The 15,338-nt window shown below is 34.5% G+C and overlaps 1 protein-coding gene across 1 annotated transcript in view; it reads left to right on the forward strand.

Annotated features, from left to right (window-relative positions):
- Positions 1-1,569: 1,569 nt before the first annotated feature.
- Positions 1,570-15,338, forward strand: part of LOC119836168 (nucleoporin 88) — a 100,893-nt gene continuing 87,124 nt past the window's right edge. The window contains exon 1 of the mRNA XM_038361424.1: positions 1,570-1,840. Coding sequence (XP_038217352.1) covers positions 1,631-1,840 — 210 coding nt within the window. The 5' untranslated portion in view covers positions 1,570-1,630. The remainder of the gene's footprint in view (positions 1,841-15,338) is intronic.

Below are 15,338 nucleotides of genomic sequence, written 5' to 3' on the forward strand. Positions count from 1 at the left end.
CGGCCTGCGGCGCCCCTTTTGATCCGGCGCCCCTGGGCGGTCGCCCAACCGCGCCCTACCCTAACGCCGGTACTGTTTATATCCAGGTATAAGTGAAACTGGGGGTGAATCCAGGTTTAGGAAAATTATAGAAATGTTATGCCTCCCGGTCTCAAGCATTGTTAACTGTAACATTTATCATTGCTGCTCTAATCCTATTGGCTATTGGTTTGTTATCTTAAAAATATGGAAAACGCTGCGAACTGTTCGGAACCTAATTAATATAGCGAATAAATTGTTGTTTTATGTTTATTGCAGCTAATTTGATAACCATAGAGAATCCTCCAACGCGATTCGAAATACGAACGAGACAGTGTTGCCATTTAAAACAAAGAATTTAAATTACAACAACGGGCGTTCGCACAAATCTTGCCAACGCGAAATTTATCGCAGCCTATAACTTGGTTTATTTATAAGAAAGCACGATCCGCGTTGGGAGATGAAATTACGTGATACCATTTGGATTCTGAGTGAAATACAACGCACCTCGTGAGAGAACAATCAGTTACCCATGCGTGGATGTTGTTTTGATTATCCTGATTGCTTTTTGTATTTTGAAAAAGTTTCTGTAACGTCCCTTGCACGAAATATGAAAATGCTAACAATATTGATATCTTGGTAATATGAATGGAGAACGAATCCAAGAAAGGAGATAATATTGTTGTGTTTGATGTTAGACGAGTAATACATATATATTGCTTTTAAAACCCCTTAAAAAGTTTTTAATTGTTAATTTTTTATTGTTTGAAAGATTGTATATTGTGTAATGGTTATAAACTAAGTTATATGCATTACTACTTTATATTTTACTACTGTTTTATGCTAAGTATTCCTATTATTGTTATTTCATGTAAAAAGGGTGAGCTATCAGTCAAGTCTATCAATTGCTTAATGTATTGCAATACACATCTAACTGGCCTTGTTCGTAAAGCAAAAATTTCGATAATTTATTTCAGGAAATGATAATTTTAAGTTTGTTTTAGTTAAATGAGTGTCTTTTATCTGTCAATTGCGTAGCAATTGTAAGGAATGTTTTTGAGCTACATATCTTCAGAATAGAAATAGACATTGTGATATCAAATATCTACATATGATATGAACCCGTTTTACAAAAAAAAAACAGAATTAAAAATATGCATAATAAACCTATAGGAATCCCCGATTACCAATTATATTATATTACCGCCATAAAGATGAACGGCAACCCAATAATCCGGTAGAAAGTATGTCATCTATTGAAGATTTATTGTTCATCCATTTACCTGTGAAAAATTTAACATAGGAGTTAGAATGTAACTAGTATGCGTCATATAAATAAAATAAAACGATTCGCACAATTTATTGTGTAATGTATTGTCGAACAAAGTCCATTGCTATTATTTACGTAATGAAACAAATTAAACAAAACTTATCGAAATAATTTTATTATCCATATAAGAAACTCTTTTATCATTTATTAATTTGCAAAGATTCCTATAATGAAACGTAAAATAGCGCGACCTCCAACTGTCAAGTATCAAACAAGGTTGTCAAATTGTCGGTGCTGTCAATAGCCGTTTTTCAAAACAAACTTTGAATTTAGTTTTTCGCGATGGATTACCAATTATATCAAACGAAATTAGCGAACCACAAAATATTTAAAGATCTTAAGGACAGTTTGAGTAAATATTCGGGTACAAAACTGTGTAATTTAATCGTATTACAAGATGATGTTCTGTATGTGTGGAATTCGGTTGAAATTTGTTTATATTGTGTGAATTTGAAACGACTGGATGAATTGGAAGAAGAAACACCATATCAGGTAAGAAAAATATTGATTTCTGTGTAAATAACTCGCTTGAACACATCGGCATGACACAATTACATTTTGAGGTTATGTTATGAAAAATATTATTAACCGTCATTCTAGTTTACCAACGAATTATTTAAGCTAGCTAGGATTTAAAAATTTCAAATTATCATTTCATAATATATGAGAAAATGTACTTAAAACTTTTTAAATTAAAAAAATATTGATCATCTCAAATCTAACTTATGTATTATACTGGGAGAAAACTATAAAGGATAGGTGTTTTACTGTGATAAAGCTGTTAGGTATGTAATAATGTAAGCCTTAATTTTATTGCAATTATCAAAACAATATAAAATTTCATGTCACTTAAAATTCTCCGAGTAAAACCTATTACATGGACTTTAATCACTAATGGCATCATCATCATCAGCCTATATCTGTTCCCACTGCTGGGACACAGGCCTGCTTTGAGGGTTTAGGCCATAATCCACCACGCTGGCTAAGTGCGGGTTGGCAGATGTCACATGTCGTTGTACTTTTTATTCTTGTACAAGCCTGTTTCCTCACAATGTTTTCGTTCACTGTTTTAAGCAGTGGTGATGTTATCTTCATGTGCAGATAAATTGAAAAATCAATTTATATCCTGCACGCTCGCCTGGTCTCAAACCCTGACTTATAGATTATGAAGTCCAAGGTTCTCACCACTGAGCCACCACTGCATAACTAATGGCAAATAAAACTTATTATGTTGAAAATATGTGAATGTTAAGCCTATCCTACAAAAATCGTTTATTTAATAGCCATATATAATTAGTAATGCCATTAGTTATGCAGTGGTGGCTTAGTTGTGAGAACCTCAGATTGCAACATGTGACATCTGCCAACCCGCACTTTGCCAATGTGGTGGATAATGGTGTGAACCCTCATAAGAGGCCTGTGTCCCAGCAGTGAGAATATATATGGGCCGATGAAGATGAACTGTAAATTTGAACCAACAGCAACATATTAGACTAAACACCAAACATGTTTTTATTGTTACACTCAATACGATTTTATTTATCATTTAAATATATTTTAATTATTTTAAAACAGTATTATACATAATCTGTACTAATCATTGACCCAATGTTCATTTATCATAATTTTTTGTATACATCTGAAACACAAAAATATTGACTGTCAAAATCTAAATATGGAATCAGCTGACACAAGCATTTTTTTTTTTGCTTATTGGGAATATTCCAATCACCAAATAGTTTAAAACAATCATTTAAGAATGAAATAAATAATTTGAATTGAATTTGAATTCACATTTAATTACCAATAGAACAGAAGGGAATATTAGGTTCTGTTAATTTCAATATTACTAAGTTGAAAATAATTATTTTGAAAATACAGTACTGATTTAAACTTGTCTGAATTAGATTAGATTCAAAATGGGACCACATGGCAGGCGCTAGCTTTCAAATAAAAACAGTATCATATGAATTGGTTCACCCAGTTAAAAGATACAAGGTACCAAACTCTAATAAAAATCCAGTTAAGTTGATAACCTTCTCATTTAACATACAAAACTTAAGTTAGTATCCATACAAAAGATTGGTAACCAAACAATAAAAATGATTCTCTGAACAAAAAATTCTTCAACACCAATGAAATTGTTTATTGCAAGTGATTTCAGAGAAATGCCACCATTTGGCCTATATTTAGACTTATGGTAAAATATGCTTCTACTAAAACTAAAACCTATACTTAGCTTAACAAACAAAGTGGTTAAACATTGATATTTTCTCAGGTTCACAGTATCACAGCTAGAACTAAGATTAACTCTGCATTGGTCGAAAATTCGAGTGTTATCTTATTGTTATTAATTTAAAACTTATTATCCTTAGTATAAGGTTACACTATGCACTATGTGCTCACTAATTTAGGAATTCACACCGCAATGTAATAATTATTCTATACTTTTTAGTTCTATTTGTGCCAGTTACTAGCTTATGCCCGCATCTTCGGACATGTTAAATTCGGAATAGTTCAATAGATGTTATTATGAATATAAACCTCCTTCTTTAACCACTATCTATTTAAAAAAAACCCATCAAACTTTGTTGCGTAAATTTAAGCATATATACATACAGACGCGAGGAGCAACTTTGCATATTTTTGTATATGTTTCTAATGGTTAATGGTGAGTTCTGCTGTTTCTACTTATTATCTGTCTTCATCTTGATTGCGGTTAAACATATGACCTATGACTATGTCTTATACATAAAAATGTATTTCTTCTCTTGTAAATAGTAGTTTTACAATGTGATTGGCATTACTTATAGACTTTTACTACGTGATATGATTCAATTTGAAAATTAGTACCGCAAATGGTGTACTTATATAGGTTAGGCATAAATATGTCAGTGATTTTAAAGTTGAACATGTAATTTGCTAAATTATAGCATATTTTCAGATATGTTCTGTTGTAATAACAGAATATATCTGAAAACCCATTCACAAAATCAACTGTTGTTGTAATGTTTACATCTGACTTCACTAGCCTTATTATCCACTCATGCTCCCATGTCATACTCAGTTGATGAAATAAACTTTCACATAAAAAACCGTCACATAAATACACATTGTTCGATACTATGTATGATTTCGTAATTACAATTATAAAAAAAAAAATATCATTGTTTAATCACTAAAATCAGAACTAAGAATGACAGTGACCTTATGTCGTACGTTATTCGTAAAATAATACATTTTGTCTCACTCTTACATGAAGTTTTAAGAAACGTAGTAAGATTATTATTCAATGGTTTGGAGTAAACAGCTGTGATATCATAATATGGTGCTTAGTCGAGTAGTTCTTCTATATAATTGTCTATGTATTTATTTCTCTTCATCAAAATTGAACAAAGAAAAATCTTAAAAATAACCTGGGCTTAAACAAATAGTACAATTCGTTGGGCGGCCTCATAACTTAGAAGTGATCCATTCCAGATAACGTGGGAAAAAGGTATCAAACATAATGAGAGTATTTAGTATTTAAAAGCATTTAAACGCGAGCAATCGATGGCGCAATAAATATCTAGACACGAGAAGGAGGTAGATTACTAAAACCGCCATTAATCTCACTTGGTACGTTACCGCCGAATTAATTATCCTCTGACCATACGATTTAATGGGCTTCCTAAGGGACCCGGAGGTTTCCGATTAAATCACTACTTCTCATAGGGCGATTTATAGTGACCGGGGCGATACTCATACCGCGATGTTAGAATGTCTAGATTCACCTACCGCCGTATACAATGCGTAATCATTTTATATATTTTTACGACATCAAATTAGAATAATTGCAAATATACACTGATATTATAAAGATACTTTAAAACTGATGTAATTCATAAAAAAATATCTTATCACTTTTTTACTTACATATGATATGTAAGTACATACGAAAGGTAGTGCGGTAGTGTGGATGCAGTTAACATACTTTTTTACAACTCAATCAATATGGGTATCAATTTTTTTTTATGTCAAAGCGGGCAACTGAGCTAGTTGTTCGCCTGATGGTAAGCGATCACCACCGCCCATTAACATTCGCAGAGGTAGGGCCTCTGCGAAAGTGCTGCCCGCTTTCAAGGGGTAAAGGAAAAGGAGAGGGTTAACGACTGGAAAGAAGGAATGGACTAGGACGGTTAAGGAAAAGGAAATGATAAGGCTGTATAAGTAGGATACATACGGTATTCTTATAGATAGCACACCGAAGTATTTTTCAAAATACTGTAGCATGCCACTCTTTCACGCCGGTCTTCTGTTGGGGTGTGGTCCCCGGTGCGAGCTCGCCCAATGCAGCATGCTCCACTCGCACATGTATGATTCCTTAAAGCAACGCAATAATAATCAATTTTGTTTCACTTTCGATAAGTCATCATAAGGAACAAGCGCCCCGAGGTTTCCGTGGAAAGATACCTATCAACTATTAAAATTTAGACCATCCTTTCCCGTCCCAAATAAACTTAGGCGTTTAACCTAAACAACCTTCTATCAGATAGGCGATTGCTGCCTTAAACTTTGCGCAAATTACTCAACAATTTACCTCGGCTCCACCTATAAAGCCTTTACCAAATATTGTCACAATTACGCGATAACATCTGACGGTAAACATAAGGGTTGAAGAAGTATCCTTAGGCCGGCTTCGGTTATGGCGCGCGACGCAGTAACAGAGATAAATAGGTTATCGTAGATTGCGTTTTTCGTAGTGCTATTTAATACATATTTAAATTATGGCACACTAGCGGTGCGCCCCGGCTTTGCGCGTGATGTATGTCAACTATATAGCCTATTACACTAAGTGAAGGTGCAGCTTTGAAATCGGTATAGTTTTGTGTGAAAACATTAATAATAAGATAAAATAAGTAATATTAGTTTAGATGTTTCTGTAATAATTTGCTTGAATAGGCGGGTATCTATATTAAAACCCAATTGATATTATTATTTATTATTTCACATGTGTCTTTAACTTCTAAAACATTAATAAAAAGGTTGTTTAACGTTTTATTCGTCTTGATTATATATTATATGAATATTCTGCATATGTATTTCGTATAATATTAAGTACTTACATCCGAGAGGATTGATGATCTCTGTTTTGCAATTTCGTATTATATTAATAATCGTAGTAGCATTAGTCAAAATTAAAAAGTCAGTAAAATTTTATTGTATATAAGCCATTAGAAAATTGATGAAACAATTGAAACACAACGCAATGTGATGTCAGCATGTATTCAATATATAACTAACTTAACAATAAACTCACGTGTGTATAAAGCTTAAAAACAAAATACCGAGCCACTTCCACGCTCTGAACATCTCTAGCAATCCTTTGAAACATTAGCGGCATTGAAGCGAACGCAAGTGCGTCCGAGTAAGACGACTGGCTAAGATCGTTTTATTGTGAACCTTTACGGCCTTCTGGGAGAGACCTACGGGCTTTGGCTGTCCCTATTTGGGATCGGAATTTTCGTGTGCGCTGGTCTGATGGGGGCTTATGTGAATTAATATATCGTGTATTGAAAGTAATGAGTTCTATTGTAATGTAATGTAAGCAACCGGTGGTAAATGTTAAAACTATATCATGACGATACAAAAGTGCTATATGAAGTTTAATTGAATAAATATATGTTGGACTAAACGCATTGTACATCTGTTTCACTGGTAGTGTTTCGTCACGGATAATTAATTGAGACCAGATCATTGTTTTCATTGGTTCACCTCTTGGTACAAAGACATGACTTCTTGCTACAATCCTTGTGGTTATAGATATTGTTTCATAGAGGATATAAATAATAGCAGAGAATTCACGCTAAAGGGATGACGAGTAACTTATATTTACTTGTATTTAAGATACATTGTGATAGTCATATTTCATTTTTAAAATATAAATAATACATATTCAATTAAAGGTTGAAGAGATCACATAATCAAAGATAATAATTAGAACGAACAAATAGCTATTTTTGATGCGTCGTATAGTGTACATTTTTCTCCTTCAATATTGATCTCTCTATAACAACGTTTTCCGAAACGATGGAAAATAGTTTCTAGGTATTAGATGAAATGTCAAAGGTACTGCTAAAAGATTACCTAGGCTCTTAGGCTGAATAGATGGAGTTCTAGTATTTGGGTTTAATAACAATTACACCTTGATTTTATGTTTTTAATAAGTTTTAAACTTATTTTGATATAAAAATATCAAATGATTAATCTTTTATTATAAGTTTTGTTTTGATTTTAATAATAATTAACAACCTCGTATTGTTTACGAGACGTTGTTTTGAACTATCGTTCCATACGTTCCAATCTAATTTATACCCAAAAGCCATTTACAATTAAATCGAAATTCCCAAAATCCACCCGGCAAGACGCTCGCGTGCTCCCAAGCAATCTATGTCGTGAGATCGATGCGGCTAATGTATGGATATCGAAGCGCAGAACCACCGGGTTTAAAACCATTATTCCAGTGGTGAAAGCGAAGCTATGCTATGCTACTTCATAAAAAAACTGCTATACGTTAATAGTTTTGTGGATGCTTGTGGAAAAATGAGAAAATCTTACCTAAAAGCAAAATAGGTTTACTATTCGTGTTTTTATTCCATCGTCTTTGCCGGATTGCACTCATGGCTAAATCCTCGGGTATTGGTAGTTATAGTGAAATAAGTAGATAGTTTTTAATAAGTTTGGTAATGGATATTATATTATACAAAGGTTAGGTTGAATAACGAAATCACGATTTCACCACTAATCCTAACTTTGAATTACTTGCCAATAATCTTGTCCCATAGAGTACATCCGCATCACTTAAATTTGACAAGATTAAAGCTTCCCAAAGCTTCACGGCGCACTCTTCACGTAGAAAATCTCGCACGTGATAAAAAAATTTTAACTCTGTAAAAACAGTTCCTCACTAATTCATGATTGAAGGCCACAAAATTCATACCATATTCTTCTAATGACTTATCCCAGCTGAGACTCAATGCCGTGGCATCAAAGAAAGCACTAGCTAACTATTTATTAGTTTCTATCTCAGTCCGATGGGTTTAATACCTAATTTCTACTTAATTCGCCCGTCCATTTATTCCGATTGCGGTCTTATTTATAGCGCCGTGCGAATTGGCCCAGGAGTTTTGTTTGCGAGTAGCTTGTTTATTAGCTAAGCTGCGATTGAGCATGTTGTGTGCAGTTTAATGGTTAGCAGGTTATATTGGCCACTTATGTTTTATCAACTATCTATTAAATTGGTAGGAAGATGGAACTATGATAGTGCGAATCGTGCAGAGATTCATTGTGCAACAAGATGTCTTAAATTAGGATTCTAGTTAGAGAGTAGATAAGGATAATACGTGTAAATTGCATGTTTTTTCTTGGAAAGTTTAATATCAGGGTGTGTGCTAGTTACAATATTGTTGCATGTATTATAATTACATTTCAGAATGAACTTTGAGAAATAAAAAAATATCATCATCAAAATATCATATGAATCATCGTTTGATCATCCCTTTCCATTATCTACAAGAACAGAGAAGCCAGTGTACAAGACAACCAAGTGCTGTTATAAAAACTAAATCGCCCCTCCATCACCGTATAACACCTTAGACAAACAGCGCATCATAGTTCAATGTTCTTGAAATATTAGACCAGCATAAACAATCAAAACTTACACGTGGCGCAGCCGTCCCCCACTCGATAAGCCGCAGCACAAACGAATCTTCATTGGCCCTAAATCGTATCGGTAGCATTATTAATTAAAAGCAGAAGCCTCACCTGCCCCGGCTAAGACAAAGAGCGGACGATCGCTCGGGGCATACAAATCCTTTAGGGTCCGTAATCCGCAAGGAACTATCGATACAAGAAACCTTGTAACGGGGCTTTGCATATATCGACATGTGGGACGTTAAGTGTTGTACTCCGACGGAGAGCGGATCCAAGCTGGAGATTACATAAATTAAAATTTTACTTCATGACTATGAGTGTATTTTCAGAATATTTTTAGTCGCTACTTTCAAATTAGAATATTATTGGCAAATTTTGTCAAGTGTCGATACTCGGACTCTGTAAAAAGATTTATCTAATAGACAGCAGCGGAGTTTTAACGAAACTCTACAGTTCTTATGTCTAACTTATAACCGTTACATCTTTAAGTTCTCGAACATATATAATCCACCGTAATGAATCGATCAAAATAATAATTATAGCTCGTAAGATAAACTGGTCCTTCGAGACAGTATCCGTCGGTTCAAGAACAATATTACTTGTCCATCGGCGATAAGTTATATTCCCAAGATATCAATAATTGTTTTAGTTTCGAATTAATTTTATAGAAGTACTAGCTACGCCCCGCGGTTTCACTCGCGTAAGTCATTATCGCATAGGAATTATCGGGTTAAAAAGTTGCCTATATGTTATTCCAGTTGTCCAGCTGTCTACGTACCAAATTTCATTGCAATCGTTTCAGTAGTTTTTGCGTGAAAGAGTAACAAACACAAAAGTTTGTAATGTGTGCCTTACAAACTTTCACATTTATAATATTAGTAGGATGACTTCGGTAGGTGTATTCCTTAAAGGCCTTAATAATATGATAACACCCATCAGGATAATAAGTTATTTCAACATGATAAAGAAAGTGTAAAGTTGTAGTTTTATATTAATTCTGTACCTATGAGTTACGTATGTTCAATTAAACATGCTATAACAATAGTTCAATAGCTGTTTATTGAGAACTTAAGAGATTTCTTCACTATAAACGCTTTTTACATAAAAAAACAGAATGCAAATATATATCTACAATCAAATGTGAAGCCAAAGTTCTAAACCTTAATATTTCTAAGGGAAATATAGTATAAAAGCTCCTTAGTTGAACATTTTACCATTTTACTCCCGCCCACTAAACACGCAGTTTGCACTTATAGTTTATTAAAATATTTCCAGCTCGTTCATTAATTATATGTATAGAAAATACGTTTCATGGGTTTTACGCCCGCACCCGAACGAATTCAAAATGGCGTCATGTAAAACGTACATCGAATACTTGAGACTCGTTCTTTTCCCGCCTCAGAGTGTCGTTGGCGGCATTAAATCTTAATAAAACCCGTCATGCATTACGATGTCGTCCTTTGATTTCTCACTCGGCAAACCGCGTCTCCGCATATCAAAGAAAATCACAACTCTTTTCATTGCGCGCCGATAGAATGCTCGGTGAGACCACCTTAATTGATCCCGCACGCCCCCCACCTGTTTTAAAGTTTTAACCGGCGAGCGCATTCTGTACGACGCGCCGGGGACCTCGATAGAGTGGACAGTGCGCCTTCAATTTACTAATACAAATAAGCGAGCCGGTCCTTTGGGCCCCAAGCTACTGCGACGCTTTAAAAGGCGCTATTGTGTTCAACCCTCAATCGCGGTCTCGATTATCGGAACGAAAACACTCATCTATATTTTAAATAATGATCAGGGCAGGTCGGGGCGAACAATTGGAGAGTGATGGATCGCTCGACGCTGGCTACGTGAGCTTTGTTGTCACCCTTGTATTTTTTGAGGAACACAAAGATCTATGTGACCTTACATCAAAGGCCAATTAATCGTGTGCTTGTTATTCATCCATTCTTCTATTCCGCTTGTAGGTTTCTCATTAATACATATCGTCTTGATAAATATTTCGTTAGAGCCCATTTAAATGTGAACATTTTCTCCATTTCAGAAATCGCGTTTTTAAAATCCTAAATTAATACAATCTTGGCTCATTAGCGACAAAAAAAAAATCTCTCGATTTTTCTGCGAAACGTGAGGTAATTAGATTCGTAACTCGCTAATCAACAACATTCAGAATATTTGAAGAAAGCTAAAAAAGGGGCGTGAACAAACAACATTTAATGAACCCCCCATACGTCATTAACTGGTAGGGGTGTTGCAAACAATCTCGTTCCAGTTTTCGAAAGGGACTGCTTGATAGTAGGCGGTAGTGCATTCGTTACAGCATCTCGAGTGGCAACCATTGTGCCTGGAGTAGTCTGCGCTGTTGTGTCCGAGATGTTGATAATTGCCCCCGCTGCTGAGAGAAAATGTGTTATGCGATCGTCATTGTTTCTTTTGCTTCGATGTCTGTCTATTTTATCTTTTTTAATAGCTACAGAGGAATTTGTTTGGGAAGAACTCTCGGGTGTTTCTATTCGAAGCTTTCAATTTGTGTGCCGTCGAAATAGGGGTCGTGAATTTTGATGTCTTAAAATAGTTCGTTTTTATAGTTGCAAAGATGTTTCATAATTTGTAATAAGTTACTCTAGATAATTGTTATTGTATGAAACATAAATAATTTAATCCACCGTTCTATATAAGAACATCGCAGTTTTTATAATGGTTTTGACAATAATTACAATTGGTAAACATTTAAGTAGTAGGCGTTGATAACTCTTCACAGTGTCAAGATTTTACCAAACAAGGTATGACCCATACCTTTAGCTTGGTAAATACTTGAAACCATGCGAATGACAAAATCCTTTATTCAATATAATATAAACATTAATACACCGCATTACAGGTTCTTAAAACTTTTATCTCAAATACAAATAATAATACAGATAGGAAAAATAATTTAAATCATAATCATATAATCAAAAATTTCTCTATGTAATCATATCTAGATACTAATTACGCGTCAGTAAACAGAAGCTTTCTTATAATCTCAACTCGAGCCCATTATTATTGACTTAAACAACTATACGTCTTGTACCCTCGCCCCCAGTAATATACTGCTTCCAATATGTGGCACAGTTTATAAATTTAACGGCGGAGTCCCGTATTGTTCCTAAGATAGTTCGCCATGTCCTTTGAACAGGTAATGACATTATTTATAGGCAGTAAACTAAGGTTTAGCTGGAGACAATAGGCTAGAACGTTTTGCGAAGGTGAAGGGTGCACATTAGTTTCAGGAATTTTAATGCTAAGGATAATTTTGGGTTAGTGATTTGTGTGGTTGATGGGTCATTTTGTGATGTTTGTGGGGTTATGGTATGCATGTTTAATGGGTGAGTTGGTAATAATCTTTATGGCGCTGCATTTAGTCGAAAATTTAAGGATGGAAGGAAATTAATGAATGGATTTAGGTTGAACCGAATTAACTATTATCTGGCCAAGCTGTCTACTGCGACACCAAGGTCACGGTAAGGCGATAGACGCGGGTTCTAATTCCAACTCAAGAGCAAATTTTTAAGGGTTTGCCTCAATACTATTAAATACTTCAAACCCTATTGAATAACGACCAAGATAGCAACACAGATTTTATTTAATAGTATAAAAGTATTATTACTTCATAATTAAAGCTACGCCAAGGTGAGGCGGGAAAGAAAAGCGATGAAACCAATTCGGTAGCAATTATACTTAATTAAATTTAATAATTACTACTATCTCACGAATGTAAGATATTCGTATGTCAATGTCCGTTTATACTTTAACCATGAAACAACTAAGACATGTTAGAATTACATAACACGACACATTTCATGAGAAACAAGCCGGTTTAACGCTCGATCAAACACAAGAACTGCACACCTATAGGTCCACACCATTCTCTAACGATCGGCAAGCATGCATTTATAAAAATGCGTAAACATCATTTTAATGAGCACAATTTCACCATTGTCTCGGCGCGCAAAGAAAGCGGAGTCATTAAAATTATTTTCTCACAAGATATTGTCGCCTCGGGGTTTGATGGTATCAAATTGGAATTATTCAGCGAATAGCCGGCCGTCTTGACGCGACAATGGCCCCTCCAGTCTTTGCGTTGCACCGTTATTAAAATCTCATGAAACAATCGACTCGACAGCACACTTCCTGGGAAGTCGTACAGACTTGACACTGATGGTGGAGTCTTAAGGCAAGTCAGGATATCCTCTGAAATCTGCCCATTGTGCGCCAAGAATTTAGCTTACGTTCTATTATGATCGCCAGTTCTATTGTGAATTGACGCTGGGTTTATAGTTGCGGTTTATTTATTGTATTTTAGAGGAAGTATTTTAATGGAAGAATTGATTAATTATTTTTGAATTATTTGTAATTGAACGAATGCATATTTTCTTTCAGAACTTTTGGATAGATTTTGATAAGTAATGTTATTGGTTTTTACAGCATTACCTGCGCATTCACAGAGGTACTACCTTTGCGAATGTTTATGGGCGGTGGTGATCGCTTACCATCAGGCGAACCACCAGCTCAGCTGCCCGCTATGACATAAAAAAAAAAACCGTTACTTTATTTTGTAAAAGAACGAATCGTTAGACAAACGAAGTGGCATTTTATTGTGTCATACATTCGATATTTTTTTCATTAGTAAATCGTAGTAGTAATGAACAAAAAGCGAGTTGTCACCGCTATTGAAATGTATTTACGAGTGCTAAAAACGTCATAATTTTTTGAAAATTGTCTATTTATAATTCGCAATCAGCAAAGATCATACGTATACATAGTCTTCAATAAGTACCCAATACACTCCATTAAATGTTCGCACACGTTGTTACCTAAAACAAAATAATAAAAATACACCCGCAACAGCGTCCAATATCTGAACGCGCAGTCAATGCATGAAGAATTAATACCGGGGCAGCACCGATGGTGATCATTACAGGACAATTATCCTGCCACTTCACAGGAAACTGAAGGGGTTCACTCGGAAATCTGATTCTTTTTGTTCCATTCGCGACGGAACTCGGAAATTTCGCGAAATAAGTCCAACAATCGAAAACGGTAGTTTCAAGTGATCCCGTAATTATAATGTGGCGTTGTAATTGGTGGGGGGCCGTAAATATTTTGCCAACTGATGTTTGGTTACAATGCAGTTTATTGGATGTAAAACGAATGGGAGGAAATATTATTGTATTCTAGATTATTCTACAATTCGCCTGGAGACAATATAAACATAAGTAGTTATGAAACATGTTTTTGGAAACCGGTAATTTAGGCAAAATATAGACAATATAATTAGTGTTATGTAACATGTTTATAAAACATAGCGGAGAGCATTGAATAATCAAGTAACATCCAGCTTCTAGAAATGTTGAATTAACGTTCGCAATTAGAGAGGAATGTATTTAGAATTGCATCAAACAATTCTTCAATACATTTATGTTTCTTTATTTTATTTCATTAAGAATAGGCATCCATATATATAATTATAACTAATTATAAATATGTGTGAAATTGTGCATAATATTACACATAACATTAATAAGTTACACATAATATTACACATAACATTATCATATTATCTATTATTTTTCGGCATGGGTTATATCCCAATGCCTCGACATAGAACTTTCCCATCTGTGTACGCTTATTGACAGTCCATCACAGTAAATGGATAGGTCAGTGTATAGTTTTAACTTTTTTATAATGATAAATTATTAACATCGGGATATGAATAAAGTCTTAAAAATACTGTACCCCTTTTAGATCCTCTTTACTCATCTAAAATGATAGTTATATGAAAAAATTTCTTACGTTTATCTAGTACGATGTTGTTTAGTTTAGTTTAATACTAGCTGCGCCTCGCGGTTTCACTCGCGTAAGTCCGTAACCCGTAGGTATCTCGGGATAAAAAGTTGCCTATTGTAATTCCAGTTGTCTAGCTGCCTACGTACCAAATATCATTGCAATTGGTTTAGTAGTTTTTGCGCAAAAAAGCAACAAACACACACACATCCTAACAAACTTTCACATTTATAATATTATTAGTAGGAAGTAGAATTAGTAGGATAGGATAGAATGATGCTGAAGTGTTTTAAATGTACATCTTAAAAACTTTTTTATTATAATTAATAACAAAAACGCATTAAAAATAAGGAAATCCCTACACAATCATCGCTCGCGTTTATCGATTCGAAATAAAAAAAATGGTTGCCTGTAAATTCGGTTTTACGGGCGAAGATTTTACGTGACAACGTCTTTTTGTCGGTAGAATATT

Source organism: Zerene cesonia, chromosome 23 (genome assembly GCF_012273895.1).
Source record: "Zerene cesonia ecotype Mississippi chromosome 23, Zerene_cesonia_1.1, whole genome shotgun sequence".
Taxonomy (NCBI): domain Eukaryota; kingdom Metazoa; phylum Arthropoda; class Insecta; order Lepidoptera; family Pieridae; genus Zerene; species Zerene cesonia.